The sequence below is a fragment of the Schistocerca cancellata genome, chromosome 9 (assembly GCF_023864275.1).
Source record: "Schistocerca cancellata isolate TAMUIC-IGC-003103 chromosome 9, iqSchCanc2.1, whole genome shotgun sequence".
Taxonomy (NCBI): domain Eukaryota; kingdom Metazoa; phylum Arthropoda; class Insecta; order Orthoptera; family Acrididae; genus Schistocerca; species Schistocerca cancellata.
Genome location: NC_064634.1, coordinates 462,045,971 through 462,068,905, shown reverse-complemented (window position 1 = coordinate 462,068,905; position 22,935 = coordinate 462,045,971). Strand labels below are relative to the sequence as shown.

The 22,935-nt window shown below is 40.3% G+C and overlaps 1 protein-coding gene across 1 annotated transcript in view; it reads right to left on the bottom strand.

Moving 5' to 3' along the window:
* Window positions 1–19,537, bottom strand: part of LOC126100626 (regulator of microtubule dynamics protein 3-like) — a 106,719-nt gene extending 87,182 nt beyond the window's left edge. The window contains exon 1 of the mRNA XM_049911253.1: window positions 18,975–19,537. Coding sequence (XP_049767210.1) covers window positions 18,975–19,321 — 347 coding nt within the window. The 5' untranslated portion in view covers window positions 19,322–19,537. The remainder of the gene's footprint in view (window positions 1–18,974) is intronic.
* Between the last annotated feature and the right edge of the window lie 3,398 nt (window positions 19,538–22,935).

The following is a 22,935-nucleotide window of genomic DNA, read 5'->3' as shown; positions in this document are numbered from 1 at the left end:
AAAGCAGCCGAGGAGAGGTCATGTTACCTGGTCAGTGGTCATCACTGACGAGTGCAGGGTGACATCCATAAAAACTGGGGCTAATTCGGAGTGAGGAGGGGGCAAAGCTGTCCGTGATACCGGGAAAGCCTCATCCTTGGGCTTCTGCTGCTTCTTCTGTTATCAGTAAGGGAATAGATCGCAGTGATGTCCACATAAGACAGAAAGTGAACGACTATGGGGCCATCTGAGCATGGGTCCCTCATCTGACCAGAAGGAGTAGGCTTCCTGTCTTGAAAACGCAAGGGAGGGGTGTTAGAGAGAGATGAGGAAAATGGATGGGAGGAAGGGAGGCTGGACAGGAGTAATGAGGAGGGGAACACAAAGGCAAAGGCTGATGAGATAAGAGTCACATGGTGAAGTCTGTCACACTTCTTCCAGATCTCAAAGCAGCTGTTATGGTTAAAGATCTTTATTTCCTGCATTCTTTTTTCCCTTGTATACACTGGACACTACTAAGTGGCAAGAATGTAGATCAGAGCAGTAGAAACATTTAGGTGGTGGGGTACAGGGGCTCCCCGCATGAAGAGTGCAGCAACAGTCACCACAGGTGAGAGTGGCACAGCATTGCGAGGATATGTGGCTGAACTTGAAGCAATGCACGGGAGGTGGAACATATGGTTTGACTTCGCACCTATGTAACATCGCATTAACTTTCTCGAGCAGGGTATCCCCCTCAAAGGCCCAGATGAAAGTGCCAGTGTCTACATAACTGTCCTTTGGGCCTCTCTCGACATGCAGGATGACATCGTTCCAAATCATCAAAGGAGAAAATTCCTATGAAAAATTGCACCCTGTGACATATTGAGACACTTTTGAAGAGTGATATTCACTGGGACGTCTTCTAAATGGTTGCCAACATGGAGGGAAGCCAACTAAACAACGGAGGAAGGCGTATGGTGGTAGCAAAAGTCTCCTCGTCAGTCCTGGTACAGACTGGGAACCCCAGAAAGGGTTTCGCCCCAAGCCGGTGGACTTCGCCATCCTCCCAAGGGTAGCCAAGAAGGATCAAGGGCAGGGAGGCGGAAACAGGAACTAAGACAGAATTATTTCTAGCAAGAGACGCGGCCGTAGAAGAGCGGCCAGAGAGTTTAACGAGTTTCACGGGGATCAGGGGCTCCTATCGTGGGCACCCCCCCGAGCCACAACAAACGCCACCTGGCATGAGGGTCATTGCCGGGAGTTCTGATGCCCCGAAAAGATAGCCAATCGCTCCTGGGCTTTCATGAGGTGTTCACTGCGCAGGTACCAAGAGTGTGATGCCTGTGGTGTCAGGGGGCTCTGCCAGATGGGTACATAATAGCCCCACACACACAAGGACTGGCTACCGAGCTAGTGACCAAGCAAGGATGTGGAAGGGCTATGTTGGGGAGGGAGAGGAAGGGGAAAAAGGGAGGGGAGGAGGAGGAGGAGGAGGAGGAGGAGGAGGAGGAGGAGGAGAGGAACCCAAGCCAAAGATGCTAGGGAAGGAGCTCTTCCCCATCTGGTTCACAATACAGATGTCAAATTTGGAGATGGAGGTCAAACTCCTATGAAGAAAAAGCAAACAAATCAAAACCACCAAACAAAACGAAGTCAGGAGGATTGCCAGACCAACATAAATAAGAACATGAAGAGAGGGAAAGAAAAGGGCAAAGGGAAAGGAATAATGATGCGGAGAGAGAAGAAAGGGAAAGGTAGAGCACTCTGGAAAAGAAGAAATGTTGCAACAGCTCGGGGACCCTTGTGCACAATGCACATACCCACAAGAGAGATGCGAGTCCCCCTTGGGCCGTACAAACTGAGAACCAAGTTAGTGCCATAATAATGCAAGAGGTGAGCGAAAACATAAAAAGTATGAAGAACAACAAAGCATCTGGTGCTGGAGGAATAATCTTAGAACTGATGAAAAATTACCTTTTTATGATATCTGAATTCCTTGCAGGAGTCTTTAAAAGCTCTAAGAATGGAGAGGAAATCCCAGGTGCATGAAAATTAACTTCTATAAGTTCCAGACTTGAGAAAAAAGAAACAAAAGAAGACTGCATTAACTATACAAGAAGTGTTATGTCATTTGTGGATAGGCTGTACAGACAAATCATACAATCAAGAATTGAAAAGCAGGTAGAGGCACAAAGTAGGTTAAGGTGTTGTAGATCATGCATAGATAATATATTTTGCACCAGACTGCAATTAGAATATTTAGGCTAATAGCATATGGAAAAGTGATGGATATGATAAGCTTATTTATTGATTTGAAGAAGGCTTAAACTAGATTCATGCTCAATGGAACAGAATGTCAAAAGATTTCGAGCTATTTCACATCAAATCAACAAGTGCTATAACATGACCCTCTCGGATTTATCTGAAAATAAGTATGCATGTAGTAGTAAAAGTAGTAACAAAACAATTTTTTCACATTTTTCCGACAAAAGGTTACCGAGTATAATAATGGGTGCATAAAAGAGTCAAATTTTTGATGAGCAGTACGATGCTGATTTGTTTACATCTTGTGTTCTAATTAAGCTAGAGAAATGGAGTTCATTTGAAACCTCTTTTAAAGACTTTTCATATGATATAAAACACAAAGTGACAAAATTATATACTTTTTTTTATAAAAGCATCATTATTGAATTTTCTAAATGTTTTAATATTGGTATTCAAATTTTCAAAAAAGTGTGCGAGAGATACTGTTTTCCTCTACATATTCTGAAAATTTGAACTTGGGGTGAGCATGGAATCACCTAGAAAAGTAATTTTATGTTCAAGATAGTACTGTGAAACATCTTCAAAAACTATTTACTTCAAATATTCAGCCTACTTCTCATCAGTTACATGTTATTGTACAGTTAAATGTGGGCATCAAAATAAAATAGCTCTGAATAGATAGAAAAAACAATGATATTTGCATTATCAGTCTTGAATTAAACAATGGAAAATCCAGGATGGAATGTAACAATGTTACAGAAGGGAAGTTGCTGCTCACCATATAGCGGAGATGCTGAGTCGCGATAGGCACAACGAAAAGATTCACATAATTATAGCTTTTGGCCATCAAGGCCTTTGTCAGCAATACACACACATACACACACACTCATGCAAACACAACCTGCACACATGTCTGCAGTCTCAGACAACTGAAACCACACCCAATTGTCTGAGACTGCAGACATGTGTGCATGTCGCATTTGCATGAGTGCATGTGTGTGTATTGCTGACAAAGGCCTTGATAGCTGAAAGCTATAACTGTGTGAATCTTCTTGTTGTGCCTATCGTGACTCAGTATCTTCGCTATATGGTGATTAGCAACTTTCCTTCTCTAATATTGTTACAGTGTTGAATTAAAGAGTACAAATTGCAAATCTTTTAAAAACATCAGTACAACTGAATACCTGATATGGGCCTAAAATTATTTAGTTATAGGTTTTTAGTCCAATTCATCATGCTTCTAGCCAATCAATTTGTTGAATGTCACCATTTCTGGACGGGACAATGAATATGTTCCTGCTGTAACAGTTTGAGGATTCAAGACTGTCTTTAGTTCCCTGCTGCTTATGACAAGAATATCTGCATCACTGGGGAATGTGAAAGAGGTGAATGGTCCATGTGGATGTAACAAGCTAACTGTGGTTTAATCCTTTTCCTGATTTTTTACAACTATATAGGTTACCCACCAGTGTCCATTACATTTGTAAGGAACATCTGCGGAAACCATCAAAAACTCCTTTGACAACTTAATATTGATTTTTTTTTCGACAAATTAAATTCAATTACATGCCAATTCTTTGCAGCCAATGAATCAACAATCTGCCTTAAATAAATAAAGGGGAGACTGAAAGAGCTTTGTGGCACACGGCAGAGTTCAAGGTTACCACTGGACAACACACAAGCAATAATTTACCCCTTTGTAGATGGGCTGCAAGGGTGGTGACGAACATGAGTGCATGTTAGTCTTTGTCATTATATCAGAATGCAGACACACAACACAGTTACTGTGCACCTGTTAATAGTCTTACTTAATTGACTTTCTGACCAAAACATTTAACAGAACATCACATAAAATATACTACTCCTCTGATGGAGTGGCATCTCTGCATAAAGATAGAAAGGACTTCATCAACCCATGCTATCATGACTTGATCAACCTGAGCTATCATGAAAGATTTCCATACTGAAGCCCAGTGGCATCTTTCTGCCATCTCTCTTGCTAAAGGAGTTTGTGACGGAGTTGGTGGAAAAGTCATGTGACTAGCTGCCCCAAGAAAGTCTGCAACATCTGTAAACTGATCAAATCATGACACCTGTCCGGCCCCGGTAGCTGAATGGTCAGCGTGACGGAATGTCAATCCTAAGGTCCCGGGTTCGATTCCCGGCTGGGTCATAGATTTTCTCTGCTCAGGGACTGGGTGTTGTGTTGTCCTAATCATCATCATTTCATCCCCATCGACGCGCAGGTCGCCGAAGTGGCATCAACTCGAAAGACCTGCACCAGGCGAACTGTCTACCCGACGGGAGGCCCTAGCCACACGACAATCATGACACCTGAACAACTTTGTGTGTCTGCCAAAGATAATGTTGAAGGGATCAATTTCAAGATGCTACAGAACGAACATATATATAATTGCATACAGAAATGATGATGTGCAATAAACTGACTGACTAGAAGCATGATGAATTGGACTGATATGAATCATCAAAATAAGTAACAAGAACCTATATGTAACTGACTTTAGGCCTGCCTGGTATTTAGCTGTAGCTGTATGGGATTTTTTAAAAAAATTACAACATTCACTGTTTAATTCAATATAGGTAAAGCAAATGGCATAGTCCATATGAATTCAGGCAGGCTACGATGTTACTGATTTTAGCATGTGTTATAATGAAGGACTAAGTAATGAACGCATTTTTTTCTCAAAAAAATATACTCCAAGATACAGCCCTCCACATATGACACTGTCATATCATTTCGAAGATGCAAATTTTGGAAAAAAATAAAAAAATAAAAAAGAAATTAAAATGCTGTATCTCTGGAACAGTTCTAGATATTTTGTTGTTTTTTTTTTTTTTTTATATGAAAGATTACAAAGAAATCCTCCATTGGGACTTACGTGTCAATGTTCTTTTACTACAGCATTCTAAACTTTTTTTATAATTTATGGATTTTTTTTTTCAGAAACGCCAATCCATAAAATTTTTACTTTCTTTCCCTGTTGATTAGTGCCATATAGTTCTACATTCTCTGAAAAGGTGAGTGAACCATGAATTACCTTCAAACCCTTTCCTTAAAGAATTTACTTTATTTAATAGCGATTCATCAAAAACATTAACACATTTAATCACACTATGTGAGTGTGGAAGTAGTTGCCAGTGGGTAACTGATGAGAACAAATTAAATTTCAACAAACGGAAATTTTATTCCTAAAAAGACCCTTTTTTTAACAGATTTAAAATTATAATCAGAAAGCACCCTGTAAATATCAAGTTACAATTTATTCAGAGGCAGAAATGACAAATTTTGTTTTTGTTTTTTTGACAGTATGAACTTTTGGGCTGAGAACCTTGCCACTCACTTTTAACACAGCCATAGTCACGACCGCTCACAACACCCTCTGAAAGACTACACTGGTGCAAATCTGCAATACACCAGATTACTTTAAACTAAAATTTTAACAACTCACACAAACACACAAACTATGTACCCTGTAAGAGGGATGGAAATGGTACAAAACACTCACATTAAAAGTTATTTGCCACCAAAAGTGTAACTTGTTTTTCAAGAACTCTTACGGTGGAAGTGCGGCAACTTAATTTACTAAAATGACCATTTACATAAAACCCCATGAAATGCAGTCTCACATAAAATGTACAAACATGCTCTACATTACACATATACCGCCTCCCAAGATGATAGGCAAGATAAAAACATATTTCAGGAATTCGGCCTTTACACCTTAAGCAATAAATTCGTTAACATCGAATCCGACAAATATGACAGAGGCAGCTATTAACGTATGGCAGATTGACAGAGGGATTACTGAACAACCTGAACCGCAGACTGCTCTAACCCGCCCCTACTCTACAAGGGAAAAACGGAACACCTTCCTGCGGGTGGGCAAACGGACAAGAACGGTGGGACAACCCCAAAACAAAGCGGCTGGTGACCTCACCAAGAAAACAAGTAGAATATAACAAGTGAACGAAACAACATATCTCCAATCACTTAACTTCTAATTAACTGCGATTTCTGGCGAAGACCTGGCGCAGCACCGCCAACGCTCTCCCGAACCGTCCGCTGCCAGCCGCATCAATGGATGCAGGAAGGCGAGCTGATCTCCTGTCTCACGGCTTCACAGCTCGCACCGGCCAGCCCGATGTCGTGGTTTGACTCCTGTTGCTCTCGTGTTGATCACGAAGCCACTACCCCTTTCTATACGGCGCGGCACACTGGACTCAGGTGGGGACCTCACATGTGCCAACGCTCAAGACGGACAAGTCATCTTGTGGCCCAGTGCGCGACCGACCAACCGATCGATCCAACTGTTAATGACCATTGCCTGAACAAACTCTAGCAGACTGGCGGCCTAACACATACTAACACTCCGGACGACAGACAGACACTGACTACCCCACACTGACCCGGCTGACCACCTGCCCAGACTCGCCCCCGACTGACCCACTGCCGAGCTCATAACTCCCCTTAAATGCACGTGAACAGGCAACCTCTCCCCTTTCTCACCAGAGGGAGACATCAAAGCTGCAATTGCCTCCGGCAGAAACAGAAGGCGACTGCTTTACAATATGCGCCGCGGCATGCTCTTCAAAACAGCAAATTTTACCATGGCTCAGAGAGCTTCCACTTTTAGGCTGAACTGTTTTATAACAAATGAAATTTTTGCCACGCATAAAACCTGTTTTATTACCACATTATCACATAACAGGCTCACAAAAATCAAAACCTAACCTTATTTAACATAATTTTAGTTTTGAAATATGAGTAAGAGACTCATTTTTCAAGCATTTTAAATGGCTCAAAAATCTATGTGAAAGGTCCAAAGACTTAAAGGTTACAATTTATACAACTTCTGTGTTTTGTACTGAAATTAGCCAGTCAATGAACTAAAAATGTGTTCCACTGACTGTGAACAGGAAGTGAGCACTGAACCTATATCCAGCTGGAAACCTATGTCCAGCAGCTGGGCCATGTGGTAGCATAAAGTTCAATACAATTTCGTTTAACTCATAACTGGTGTCTATAATCTCTGCAATCCACCAGTCACAATCATAGACACAGGCCACAAACATCCCTCTTCTCAGGTTGTGAATCTAAATATTGTCCTGCTGTTTCTGAGGTGTTGGCCAAACAAAAGAAATTTCTTCTTTCTTGCTCTTTAAAGTGCGTGCAATATGAGTTCACCCATAACTTTGAGTCCAAAAATGTGTCTTCTGAATTCTTTTCACAGAGGTAATTTGTTTGGACCATTCTTCTTTCTTCTGCTCATGGAATTCTTCGATTTCCTCTTTGAACAAAAGAATGAGGGCAGTGGAAGACCGTGGCACTAAAAAGGTATGATCACAAGACTGCGTGGCTGCCACCTTAGTAGGCCGAGGAGATGCAAGGACAGTGCTCTATTTACCTGCTGGGGGCACAGTGGGCTTTCGTCTGGTGAATAACTTATGAGACACCTTTTCCTTCACTCTGATTTCCAGAATAAGTCATTCATAATTGAAAATGGGCAACCTCGAGAGGAAGCAGAGTGGTTGCCCATACAGTTGGTGCAACGAGGGGTTGGAGGTGGACAAGCACCCTCATGGGCATCCTTGCCGCATGTAACGCATTTGGCCGCACTGGAACACAACTGGCTGGTATGATGAAACTGCTGACACCGATAACAACGCTTAGGATTGGGGATGTAAGTGCGAATTGAAATTATCCCATAGCCTGCTTTAATGTTCGATGGAATTGAACTCTGGTAAAAAAAAAAGGGTTCAAACTGCTCTGAGCACTATGGGACTTAACATCTGAGGTTATAAGTCCCTAGAACTTAGAACTACTTAAACCTAACTAACCTAGGGATATCACACACATCCATGCCCAAGGCACGATTCGAACCTGCGACCGTAGAAGTCCCACGGTTCCAGACTGCAGCGCCTAGAACCACTCGGCCACTCCTGCTGGCAAATGTCAAGAAGATAGTATGGTTTGGTACCAAGTCCTTGTCAACCCTTTTCATGACTCGATGTACAGCCGTTACGCCATGGTAAGACAGGTGGTTTTGAATTTCCACATTGGACAATCGGTCAAGTGAGCACAACCCCACGTGACGAATTTAAGGTGCGGTGTGCTTCCACCCAGATAGGGAAGGTGTGTAGCAGTGGAGTTTGCAGCAATTTTTGTGCCTGAAGGGCACTGACTGCTTCTAACAACAAGGTGCCATTTCGTAATCGGGAACAAGGCTTCACAGGACTTGCAATTGCGTCGACACCTTTCTGAATAAGGGTTGACTGTGGAGAAGTCTTGATCTTCATCTGACCCGAGAAAGCGCGTTCCTTCCTCCTGAGGGCCCTCTCTGAGGGCACTCCCGCCTTACGTGATTGTCCACACCTCAGGTCACACTTCCCGAGAAATGGACAGAGGGACCAATCAGCACGTTCGGAAGGTACCAGCTCAGGTAATCAACCCTCCTTGGGCCTGGCCATTACCAGGGGGTACATACGTGTCCTACCTGTCTACCCGGGGTGGGGAATTACGCAATACCCCGTCACCGGCTACACATGGGTCGGCCTTCAGACATGCACAGGGAGGAAAGAAAGAGAAAGGGAGGAACAAAGAAAAGGAAAGAAGAGAGGTCTCAAACACCGCAGCGGAGAAGAGGGTAAAGAGAAGAGGCAAGGAAAAGAGGACAAAGGGAGGACAGAGACTTTCCAGCACAGAGAGCAAAGGAGAGAGACTATGTCTGTCAGTTACAAGCAACCGTCTCCGGACGTAGGCACGAAACTAACTCCCAAAGAGGCAGAAGGGGAAGGGAAGAGGTGGATGTGAAGAGGTGGGGGATAATGTGGAAAAGGAAGACATGCAGCCTGGAAAGGAAAGAGAGCTGCACTAGCTCAGGGTCCCGTGCTCGCCATGCATGTATACACAAAATAGTTGTGGACCCCCTGGGGGAGAGGGCTGTGGATGTGTAAGGTTTCATTCATGACTCTCATAAAATCCTTAGCATTCTGGATCACAGCTGCATTTGGTCTGCAAAGATTATGTTTTGTAGCATGGTGCTTCAGCAGGCCTCCTGCACCATCACAAGGTCCCTTCCGTGACGAGTAGCACTGTATACCCAGTCAGTTGGCACAAGTGACTTACTCAATTCAAACAGCTCGTAATGATTTTTAAAATGACTAGGAGCACCATCAGAAATGATGATGATCTTCTCTGTCCCTGTTTGCAGTTGAAGAATTTTGCACATTGCTAGAAAAGCATATATTGGGTCATGTCCTGTGTCATCACTTTTAACTGCAACACTTGTGGTCTTAACCTGGTCATTACTCCAACGATACCGTTGTACTTCTTGTGGGAGAATTACTGACCAGTTCTCAGCAAAATCACAGAGAAGCAATAAACATAGTTTTTCAGCCTGTGCACACCCTTTCACTGCTGCAATGTGTCGTCGCTGCAGTTTCTTCAGATGCTGGTGTGTTACTGCTTTCACTGACCATTTACAAAGTTTATCACTGAAACTGTCAAAGGCAACAGTTATCTTAATTAGTTTATTTCCCTCCCATGCCACATATGTAATTTTTGCAGAGTTTTCTGCTATGTCTCCCAGGCCAAGTATCAGTAAAGACAGTTCTTCCTTTCCAGGGTAGTCACCACATTCTTGAAACAAAGAATGTCTCTCACTTTATGTCACAGACTACTAATGACTTCACATGCCCAACCGAGGTGTCACATGTCACGTGTTCCAGTAAGTTCTCCAAAGTTACTACAAAAAGTTCAAAATTCGCACAGTACATACAAAAACAGACATCTCTAGGTGGGTGTGGAACTACCTACCTAGGTCATAGCATATAAAATTTTGATCTTCCAATATGTCAAGTTGTATAGTTGCTCTCATAAATTGCAAAAGTTTCTTTAATACTGCGAATCATGTACCTCTTCACTTTCACAACTTTCGACCTTCAACTGTTACTGTTATAGTGTCTTTACATCTACATCTACATCTACATCCATACTCCGCAAGCCACCTGACGGTGTGTGGCGGAGGGTACCTTCAGTACCTCTATCGGTTCTCCCTTCTATTCCAGTCTCGTATTGTTCGTGGAAAGAAGGATTGTCGGTATGCCTCTGTGTGGGCTCTAATCTCTCTGATTTTATACTCATGGTCTCTTCGCGAGATATACGTAGGAGGGAGCAATATACTGCTTGACTCTTCGGTGAAGGTATGTTCTCGAAACTTTGACAAAAGCCCGTACCGAGCTACTGAGCGTCTCTCCTGCAGAGTCTTCCACTGGAGTTTATCTATCATCTCCGTAACGCTTTCGCGATTACTAAATGATCCTGTAACGAAGCGCGCTGCTCTCCGTTGGATCTTCTCTATGTCTTGTATCAACCCTATCTGGTACGGATCCTACACTGCTGAGCAGTATTCAAGCAGTGGGCGAACAAGCGTACTGTAACCTACTTCCTTTGTTTTCGGATTGCATTTCCTTAGGATTCTTCCAATGAATCTCAGTCTGGCATCTGCTTTACCGACAATTAACATTATATGATCATTCCATTTTAAATCACTCCTAATGCGAACTCCCAGATAATTTATGGTATTAACTGCTTCCAGTTGCTCACCTGCTATTTTGTAGCTAAATGATAAAGGATCTATCTTTCTGTGTATTCGCAGCACATTACACTTGTCTACATTGAGATTCAGTTGCCATTCCCTGCACCATGCGTCAATTCGCTGCAGATCCTCCTGCATTTCAGTACAATTTTCCATTGTTACAACCTCTCGATACACCACAGCATCATCTGCAAAAAGCCTCAGTGAACTTCCGATGTCATCCACCAGGTCATTTATGTATATTGTGAATAGCAACGGTCCTATGACACTCCCCTGCGGCACACCTGAAATTACTCTTACTTCGGAAGACTTCTCTCCATTTATTGTTGGCATTCCTGGGAGAACAGTCCCATTTATCTTCCAGATAAAATGACTGCACTATTTGAACTTGAGCTGCTTCTACATGATGACCATAATAGGGATCTGGCCTTCCAAAGACTCCTTTTACACACCTCACATTTCTTGATTTGTCTTCCATGTACTTTGATACTGATGGAACGTGGCTGAAAATTTTCTTTGAAAATGTCTCTGGAATAATATTTAAAACTTGCGCCTTTTAACTGTAGCATGCACTATATTCAACAGCTGAATTGATATTTGTGAAAATTTCTTGGCAAGAGGTTCAAGAGTGCTTTGGTTCATTTTCTTCTGAAGATGGAATTTCTACTCTGAACAGTGTGGTCAGTTTTGCTGTAGTGTATCCATCCATAACTTTAGTAATTTCCCTGCACTTTCTTGATGCATAGAGCTTATGACTCAACTTCACTGACCATGTCAAAACATTTAGAAAACAGAGTTGTCACTGGCACATCTTCACTTTGAAACACTTATTCCCAACCTGAACGAGCCTGTTTCTTTTTGTTTCCATTATATATTACTCTTTTATGAATATGCAAATAGTCAGCACACTTCACTCTCCTGTGGCCCCAGTCAGAATAAATTTCAAAGGGCCCTTTTCACAAAACACACTACAACTGTGCCAACTGTCAAATTCCTCAGGAAAACACACAACTCACTGGATGGTCTCAGATTTCTTAGAAGCCTCTTCAGTAAACAAATTAGCACAGAACAACTACACTACAGAAACCTGCAATAAACAACCACAGCAAAGAAACTGACAAGAAAAAAACTAGAAATAAACATTGTAACACAAAGAAATTAGTAAGAAACAACTTCAGTGAAGACATAAATTACCCTTGAAGAAAAAAAAACATGGTTTTTTTAAAATAAAACCTGTCCAACAAGTGGAAGCTCTCCTTTACCTACAGAGAATATAGTACTACATGGTACTAATCAAAAGAAGAAAAAAAAATACATGTTTCTTACTTACTCCTGAATTTTAACATATGCTTAATTCAATAACATCTGAGACTACGAAGGTAACCCCTCACTCAGCCTAAAGTCCTCAGAGCTGTTTTATTTTTATGTCCACATTTAGTTATACAATAACAGCTGGTGAGAAGTTGGACTAATATTTAAAATAAATTAATTTTTGAAGGTGTTTTACATCATCATCTTATACATAAAATTACTATTGATAGTGTTCCAATGCTCATCCAAAGCAGTAACTTTTAGAATATGTAGAGGGGAAACAGTATCTTTCAAACAAAATGTACAGAAAGTTCTGGTTGAAAATTACAAATTGTTTTGGAATAAAGGAGGCAACTCACTGAAAGGCAGAAGCGTTGCGTCGCCGAGAGGTAGGCAAGGTACAGACCTTTGCTTTGCTAGCTTTTGGAATGAACTTCCTTTTATAAACTTTTAAGAGAAACACACACACACACACACACACACACACACACACACACACACACACACTCCTCCCTACATTCAGCTCAGTCAATTGAGCTCAATGTAGGGAGACAGGTGTGTGTGTGTGTGTGTGTGTGTGTGTGTGTGTGTCCGCTCCAAGCTTGAAAAAGGAAGCTCCGCTCCAAAAGCTAGCAAAGCACAGCTCTGTATCTTTTATGTGTTCCTATGACGATGCAGTGCTTCTGCCTTTCGATGAGTCATCTCCTTTATTCCCAAATAATTCATATCCTTCAAATATATTTTTTTGAAACTTTAAAAATAATTTTATTCAAAAATCAGAAAATTCAATAATCTTATTTTATATCATTCGAAAGCCCTCTAAAAGACCTTTCAAATGAACCCAATTTCACTGTTCTAGCTTAATTAGACGCAAGTTGTGAAAACAGCAGCATTGTTGCACAAGTCAAAAATTCAATTTTTTTAGCACCCCCTTCTCAGTAACCTTTTGCCAGAAAAATTCGAAAAAAATTGTTGTGTGTTACTACTTATGAATACTACATGTATACATTCTTTCTAATAAATCCAAGAGGGTCAGTTTGAAAATAATACTTTAATTTGTTGTTTTGACATGGAAGGACCCTTCCACAATGCATTTAATGATGGAACTGACACAGGTGTGACAGTTTTTCAGGGAGAAAGTACTGATGTGGACTAAGGAAAACATTTATTATGTGCATAAATAAGAACATACAATGAAGAATTTATTTTCATTAAATGACATTTTTAACAGTGAAAAAGCCAGCTCATTGAAGGAGTAAATACTGCTGTTTTAGACATTATTTGGTACTTATAAAGAAACAGTAATACAAGGGATTAGGTAATAAGTATACATACTGTTGGATGTATGCATGCAGACTATGATTTTCTGTAGTAAATAATTTTTGGTGTTTTGAAATACTTGGATAATAATTTTCTTGCTATAAAACATCTCTCTAGTTTACCATGCAAATTTTGTCAATAACATTGTTATGAAATTTGCCCTGGTCTACAATAAACTATCATTGCCCATTTTCTCTGGTCAGCATTAGGCTAAGTGAAATGACATACGTAATGAAATTCTGCCTAAAGTGTGGACACACAATCTATTTTATTGATCCCAGGTGGGAATCAACCTTTATCACAGTGTGACAATTAAAAACTTAGGAGAAAAAATGGTGGACAAAAATTCTGTAATTTTTATTAGAGCAATGGAAGTGTTTTATGTGGATAATAATAGTAAAATGAAAGTAGGTACCTTATGCATGTGTCAGAAAAGTTTACATTTAAGAATTAAATATGTTACATTGTTCAAAATACCTACTGATATGGCCTAAAGAGGTAACCTAAGTGATTATAGCTGTAGCTGAGGAATTAATAATGCATTTAGAAAGTTTGTAGATGAATAACAGAAGTGGGGTATGTAGATAAATGTTGGAAATTTACAGTATATAGTCAGGATTACCCGTGGTCTAGGGGTAGCGTCTTTGATTCATAATCAAAAGTCTTCGGTCCCGGGTTCGATCCCCGCAAGCCCACTGCCTAAATTTTGATAAATAATCAGCATTGGCGGCCGAAGACTTCCGGCATAAGAAGTCAGCCTCATTCTGCGAACGGCCTTGTCAAAGAGGGCAGAGGAGCGGATAGAGGTTCAGGGCACTCTCTTGTCCTAGGGGTGGGAAATTGCCCCTAAAGCCGGAAGAATCAGCAATGATCAACGACATGAGGATGCAGAAGGCAATGGAAACCACTGCATTAAAGACACGTAATGTGTATCAACAGGTCATGTGGCCTGTATTTGAAGAAGTGTCATGATGATCTCTCCATTGGCAAAAGATTCCGGAATAGTCCCCCATTCGGATCTCAGGGAGGGGACTGCCAAGGGGGAGGTCACCATGAGAAAAAGGTTGAATAAGCTACGAAAGGATAACGTTCTACGAGTCGGGGCGTGGAATGTCAGAAGCTTGAACGTGGTAGGGAAACTAGAAAATCTGAAAAGGGAAATGCAAAGGCTCAATCTAGATATAGTAGGGGTCAGTGAAGTGAAGTGGAAGGAAGACAAGGATTTCTGGTCAGATGAGTATCGGGTAATATCAACAGCAGCAGAAAATGGTATAACAGGTGTAGGAATCGTTATGAATAGGAAGGTAGGGCAGAGGGTGTGTTACTGTGAACAGTTCAGTGACCGGGTTGTTCTAATCAGAATCAACAGCAGACCAACACCGACAACGATAGTTCAGGTATACATGCCGACGTCACAAGCTGAAGATGAACAGATAGAGAAAGTGTATGAGGATATTGAAAGGGTAATGCAGTATGTAAGGGGGGACGAAAATCTAATAGTCATGGGCGACTGGAATGCAGTTGTAGGGGAAGGAGTAGAAGAAAAGGTTACAGGAGAATATGGGCTTGGGACAAGGAATGAAAGAGGTGAAAGACTAATTGAGTTCTGTAACAAGTTTCAGCTAGTAATAGCGAATACCCTGTTCAAGAATCACACGAGGAGGAGGTATACTTGGAAAAGGCCGGGAGGTATGGGAAGATTTCAATTAGATTACATCAGGGTCAGACGGAGATTCCGAAATCAGATACTGGATTGTAAGGCGTACCCAGGAGCAGATATAGACTCAGATCACAATATAGTAGTGATGAAGAGTAGGCTGAAGTTCAAGACATTAGTCAGGAAGAATCAATACCCAAAGAAGTGGGATACGGAAGTACTAAGGAATGACGACATACGTTTGAAGTTCTCTAACGCTGTAGATACAAAAATAAGGAACAGCTCAGAAGGCAGTAAAGTTGAAGAGGAATGGACATCTCTAAAAAGGGCCATCACAGAAGTTGGGAAGGAAAACATAGGTACAAAGAAGGTAGCTGCGAAGAAACTATGGGTAACAGAAGAAATACTTCAGTTGATTGATGAAAGGAGAAAGTACAAACATGTTCCGGGAAAATCAGGAATACAGAAATACAAGTCGCTGAGGAATGAAATAAATAAGAAGTGCAGGGAAGCTAAAACGAAATGGCTGCAGGAATCATGTGAAGACATCGAAAAAGATATGACTGTCGCAAGGACAGCATACAGGAAAGTCAGAACAACCTTTGGTCACATTAAAAGCAACGGTGATAACATTAAGAGTGCAACGGGAATTCCACTGTTAAATGCAGAGGAGAGAGCAGATAGGTGGAAAGAATACATTGAAAGCCTCTATGAGGGTGAAGATTTGTCTGATGTGATAGAAGAAGAAACAGGAGTCGATTTAGAAGAGATAGGGGATCCAGTATTACAATCGGAATTTAAAAGAGCCTTGGAGGACTTATGGTCAAATAAGGCAGAAGGGATAGATAACATTCCATCAGAATTTCTAAAATCATTGGGGAAAGTGGCAACAAAACGACTATTCACACTGGTGTGTAGAATATATGAGTCTGGCGATATACCATCCGACTTTCGAAAAAGCATCATCCACACAATTCCGAAGACGGGAAGAGCTGACAAGTGCGAGAATTATCGCACAATCAGTTTAACAGCTCATGCATCGAAGCTGCTTACAAGAATAATATACAGAAGAATGGAAAAGAAAATTGAGAATGCGCTAGATGACGATCAGTTTGGCTTTAGGAAAAGTAAAGGGACGAGAGAGGCAATTCTGACGTTACGACTAATAATGGAAGCAAGGCTAAAGAAAAATCAAGACACTTTCATAGCATTTATTGACCTGGAAAAAGCGTTCGACAATATAAAATGGTGCAAGCTGTTCGAGATTCTGAAAAAAGTAGGGGTAAGCTATAGGGAGAGATGGGTCATATACAATATGTACAACAACCAAGAGGGAATAATAAGAGTGGACGATCAAGAACGAAGTGCTCGTATTAAGAAGGGTGTAAGACAAGGCTGTAGCCTTTCGCCCCTACTCTTCAATCTGTACATCGAGAAAGCAATGATGGAAATAAAAGAAAGGTTCAGGAGTGGAATTAAAATACAAGGTGAAAGTGAAGAAGAATTAAAGGATCTGCTAAACGGAATGAACAGTCTAATGAGTACACAGTATGGTTTGAGAGTAAATCGGAGAAAGACGACGGTAATGAGAAGTAGTCGAAATGAGAACAGCGAGAAACTTAACATCAGGATTGATGGTCACGAAGTCAATGAAGTTAAGGAATTCTGCTACCTAGGCAGTAAAATAACCAATGACGGACGGAGCAAGGAGGACATCAAAAGCAGACTCGCTATGGCAAAAAAGGCATTTCTGGCCAAGAGAAGTCTACTAATATCAAATACCGGCCTTCATTTGAGGAAGAAATTTCTGAGGATGTACGTCTGGAGTACAGCATTGTATGGTAGTGAAACACGGACTGTGGGAAAACCGGAACAGAAGAGAATCGAAGCATTTGAGATGTGGTGTTATAGACGAATGTTGAAAATTAGGTGGACTGATAAGGTAAGGAACGAGGCGGTTCTACGCAGAATCGGAGAGGAAAGGAATATGTGGAAAACACTGATAAGGAGAAGGGACAGGATGATAGGACATCTGCTAAGACATGAGGGAATGACTTCCATGGTACTAGAGGGAGCTGTAGAGGGCAAAAACTGTAGAGGAAGACAGAGATTGGAATACGTCAAGCAAATAATTGAGGATGTAGGTTGCAAGTGCTACTCTGAGTTGAAGAGGTTTTTTTTTTTTTTTTTTTTTAAAAAAAAAAGTCAGGTGTGAAAGGACATGGGTTAAAAACTGTGAAGAGAATAATTAAAAGTACAGCCTCATGTAAATAGTCCTACCTAAGTGTCCAAGCGACAGCAGACGGAAAAGTGGTTCAAGATGTACAGAACAAAATAAGGAAAGAAAAGATCACTACAAAGCTAGAATTATGCAACAATAGTATCTCCATAAGGAGTGCACAAAAATTTTGTGTAAAGCACTGTGCCATAGGAGCAAAAGTGTAGACACTTGCAAAAGTTTATGTATTTCCAAACCACACTAATACACAGGCTCAAGAATATGGACATCAAACAAAGAAAAGTACTGGTATAGTGGACAGCAAAGAAACAATTGGAATAGCACAGCTGAACAAGATATAGGAGCTTGGGGCCTCCAGGAAAGTGGGAAAGAGATGGTCCAAGGTAGGTCTGGAATGCAGGAATTGAATAGACTGTATACGAGAGCCAACTGACAGGAGATATTTCTATGGAAGTACCACTAATCATGAAGACTGGGTTGCAAAAGGCAGTCAACAATACCGTAAAAAAAAACCACTGCAATATACAATAGATTGTAAAACAAATACATTGCCGGAATGTGCATGCAATCATTATGAGCTTTTGCAAAACTAAATGCACTGTGTAGATACCTTAATTATTTTTTTGTCACATGCATTGACTTCGACAGCTCACAAGCAAACTGTCAGCTTCCAACCTACTCTAGACTCAGATCAGTGTGTCACCACAGCCATATTTCGGGAAAGGGAAATGAGGTGAGGTCCAAAACCATGACTTAAGCCGATTTTCTAACAGCCGCCAACAACAGATAAAGAAACTAAAAACACAAAACCAATAAGGCAGTATCAGTCAAGAAACCAGTTATTTATTCAGTACAAATAAAGTATGGTAACTGCTAAATAAATATAAAGCTATAACAGTGGTTGCTTTATTTATTTTCAGAGAAGTAGCTTCCTTTTCAATTTAGTCAACTGGCATAAGCATGGTCAGCATCAATGAATTTAGAGAGAATTTATTGACATTACAATATATGATTAGGTTTCTTCAATGTTCCTGTCTTTTGATAATGATACGCTTGCTCGTTCCACATTCCTGAAGATTCTCCTTCTTTACGGGGTCTACACAACACAATGAATGAACAAATAAAATCACTGAAGTCCACTGTGGTGTATAATATGCAAATCTATTGCTGGGGTTAATTTTTTCTTGGCTTTAAACCTGAAGTACCACAACCACAATTAGAAGAGCATGAATGTAACTTACGAACACCCAATAACAAACCAATTCATTAGTCTAAAAATGGAATCCAAGATCAGCAAAGTTTTGAGAAAAACAGCCTAACTGGTAAACTTCTAGTTTTCAGTACCACTATTAGTATTCGTGCTTTATTAGCCACAATATCATTTTGCAGTGATATAGGATTTTTCTGTGTATCATAAGAAAAAAAACATACGTTACGTATACACAAATACATATATGAATGAACAGAATGGGTATGTTATGCCGTCGAGGCACTGACATTCACACCATAAAATAAGGTCAGTAATTCCTTAACACTGATACGAAAAAGAAGGGGAGGGGAGGAGGAAGATACACTAATACGAGATAAATTATAAGGTATTTACCTTTCGTTGTCAGAAAAATCATAGAACTCCTCGTCGTCTTCTGTGGATCCAATCGCGGATAAGAGCTCGACATCAGACGTTCCATCACTTGTGGTACTTCTACTTGAAATACTTCGTGCGTTACGCTTTCCTGATTTGTTTTTCTTGCTTCCTGCTTCTCGAAGCTGTTTAACTTCGTATCTCAAGTCGTCAATATCAGTTGCTAACCTATGCACATCATGTTCTACAGCTAACCTTCTTCTCGTTGAGAACTGTTCTATAATAAAAAATGAAACAGCACCTAGCGCAACTCCGAGTCCCATAGCAAGGGCTATGAGTCCTCGATAAAACATGGCATCGTTAACCATTTTGTACGTCTATTGATTTGATCAATAGCCAAAGGTTACTTCCACACTTTCTTCTCTGTTCTCACTCTTATCCTTAAGTTCCTATCGTATACACATACAATACACAAACACACTATTCCAGGGGCTGCCCCACATCGACCATAGTTCATCCCCACCAGCTTTATTGCGCATGCGCGGCGATTAACTTTCAAAACAAGTCCTGAGGTCTTCACAACATCGGCCACCCATGTAGCTGTGCCTAACCAGCGTTACCAACCGTACGACTGGATCGTGCATCTACGATAATTTAAGATGGTGCACAGACATACGATCCATCCTTCGCATCGCATGTCTATTGTACGAGCTTTTGAAACGCTTACTGTTTTTCAGATTTCGTCTTTTTTATCGTTTTAATTTTATGGTTTATTAAATTTTGAAAATTTATTGCACAAATACGATTTCGAGCAGCCTGCATGCCAGTCTGTCGAGCCGTGGGATCCCCCAATTTCATTACGCTGCAACTGCCCAAGTAAACTTAGATTATTCCGCGAGATGGGAATTCACCCTACTGACTGCTTTGCATCCTGCGCTGTGTTCATACGTAAGCAACGTTCCCAGTTGGTGAGTAATTACCCCATTTTCGGATAAAACCTTGGTCAGTGGGTATTTTGTGGGTAATTACCCGATTTTCGGGTAAAACCTTGGCCAGTGAGTATTTTAGAGGGTAATATCAAATAGAGGGTATTTTGACGGTAATTTCGTAATTTTCACACCTAAGATTTTTGTTTATATTCAGATCGTTCTTTAAATTTTTTAAATGTAAGTAGAGATACGGTATGAAAATCTAAGAATAGTTACACGTGCTTTGTGCAATGAGCATGGGAATTCTCTGGTTTCTCTGCTCTTGCATTCGCTGTTTCTGCCCTTGCTTTCGCCATTTGTTTGAACTGGTATGTATCGTATCGTAAACCTACTAGTCAGCTTGTTGTTTTTGTGACAACAGTACCTTACATTTTATTGGACAAACAGATTGAATGTTCTGTTGTGGGCAGCCCCATATTTAGATAATGTTACGCCCATGGACTCAATAACTTTTTTCGCCCCCCCCCCCCCAACAGCTCAACAAAAAATTTAGTCAATTTTGAGAAAAAAAAACATTTAGCAGCAAAATTATAAACAGGCTAAGAATGTCATCAGTTCAATGTCTTTCTTCTTGCCTTATTATCAGCAAACACGTTTATCACATTTTCAAAGTCCAGTTTCACAGTCAGATGATTTTCTATTACTAATACAGCCAAGTGATCCAAACGATCTTGAGTCTGGGAAGCACACAAGTAGTTCTGAACCCTTCCAAGAACTGAGCAAAGAAGTTCATTGCTGGTGTGGTCAAATAAATTTGCACAGCGATTCTGATGTTTGGATAAATATCTAAGGGATATTTCTCTCTTAGCATTTTATTTAAGACTGGTAAAGAAAGACCATTCTCATATCCAGAATTCAAAAAGCAGCTTTTGAGATGGACACATTCTGTTCCAAAAGAATTCTCTATTCCTCCCCCCCCCCCCCCCCCCCGAGTAAATATGCTGCAGCTGTTTTGCAGCATTATAGACGTCATCAGTGCCCATTTTCATCAAACTGGATAAGAAAGAGAACTTTTCAGAAAACTCTTTGTAGACACCAAGACGATTATTGAGCTCTGCAGATAGTCTGTTCAATATAATTAAATAATTGGTCTTCAGTATGTCAGCTTCAGATATGCATACCACTGTTTCATTTTCTGACTCAGAGTCTGAATTATCAAAGAACTTCTTTCGTTTCTTCACACGTTTTTCTCGAGTTTCATTGATTCACATATGTTGGGTGGTCTCCAGTTTTCTCTCTGCCAACTTTTTGACACTTCAAAAGACTTAGCGATCTCATCTATGGTAGTCAGAAGAGAAGTATAAAAGTTCACTACTACGGATATGTCAACTTCTTCTGACATTAGTGCTGTACTTACTGCACTGAAACGTTCCAAAATACTCCTCCATATTGTAGCCATGAATGCAATATTTTTAGAGTTTAGTTGTTGCAATACCCCTATTGCTTCTGATTTAATAACAGCTTTCTCGCTTTTCTTTTCAGAAATGCATTTAAGAGCTTTATTGACTGCATTCCAACTAGTATTTAAGCTTTTGCAGGCATCTTCTCCAGATTACCCTTTTGTAATGCAGAGAGACCTTAAACTCAAGATTCCATCTTCGAAAATTGGCTGTAAAATTTTCCAGCATTGTATACATGCCAGAAAAGAATGTGAATCGTTTGCAGCAGGTAAAAAAAAAATGTTGTAGCAATTTTACAGCATGTGGCTGCCCTTGATCCTAACAGATTCAGGGAATGAGTGGAGCAGGGGATGAAAAATGCGAAGGGATTGAACGACTTGATTTGGACTTGTAGGCCAGAGTGGATCCCTGCCATATCTGCAGCATTATTGTAGCTTTGGCTACTTCAATTGCTTATATCTAGTCCTTGGGAGATGAGGAACATAAGTACAGCATCTGCCAATTCTTTCCTTGTATGTCCAGCATTTCTCATAAATTCCACAAACCACTCTCATGGTTGACCATCTTTATTTACATATCATGTAACGAAACTTAGCTGATCACAGTGTGAAACATCAGGTGTATAATCCACAATAATTGAGAACTACTTTGTGTCAACTATCTCCTGTATGATATTCTCTGTGACAGTCTTTCCCATAATATTGATAATTTCTTCATAAGTGCTAAATGATAAATATAAGGTGTTTCCTTTACCATGGTTTCCATGTTTAGCTATATGAGTTGCTAAGAATGGACCAAATTCAGCTATTAGCTCAAAACGCATCATAAAATTGTCATTCCTTAAGGAACAAAACTGTTCTTCATCTCCACCAAATGGCAATTCCCTTGAGGAAAATTTTTTCACCGCGTCCACTACCCTTTGTAGTACATTTCTCCAGTACTTTTCTACATAAAAGCTCTGATCTAGGTACACTGAAAACACTGACCAAAAATACCCTTGCTCAGTCCGCATTATGGTTCAAAGCTAATGGCTTCTTACTATATGAAAACAAAACCCAGACACTTTACTTTAGCCTCAAAGAGATTCCTAACTACCAAGAATTAGAAACTGTTAAATTTTTAGGTGTTACTATTGACAATAAATTGACATAGGAACCACTCATTAAAAATATATTGGCTAGGCTTTCAAGAGTTATTTATCTAATTAGATATTTAAAAAGACATGTTCCCAATCACTATATGAGATCAGCATATTTTGCCTTCTTCCAAAGCATCATCTCTTATGGAATCTTACTGTGGGGTAGTAGCTGTCATTTAATTGACATTTTACTTTTACAGAAGAAGGTAATAAGAATAATAACGGATTCTGATAAAACAGAACATTGTAAACCTCTGTTTATTAAACTGTAATGTCTTACAGTAGTAAACTTATTCATCTACAATGTTTTATTGTACATTAGAATTTTGTGTTGAGAAGTGATATTCATAGCCATAATACTAGAAACAGAACATCTGTAGATGTGCCATATCATAGATTATCAAAATTGCAGAACTCTTATCTAGTTCTTGGACCAAGGATGTTTAATAGACTAA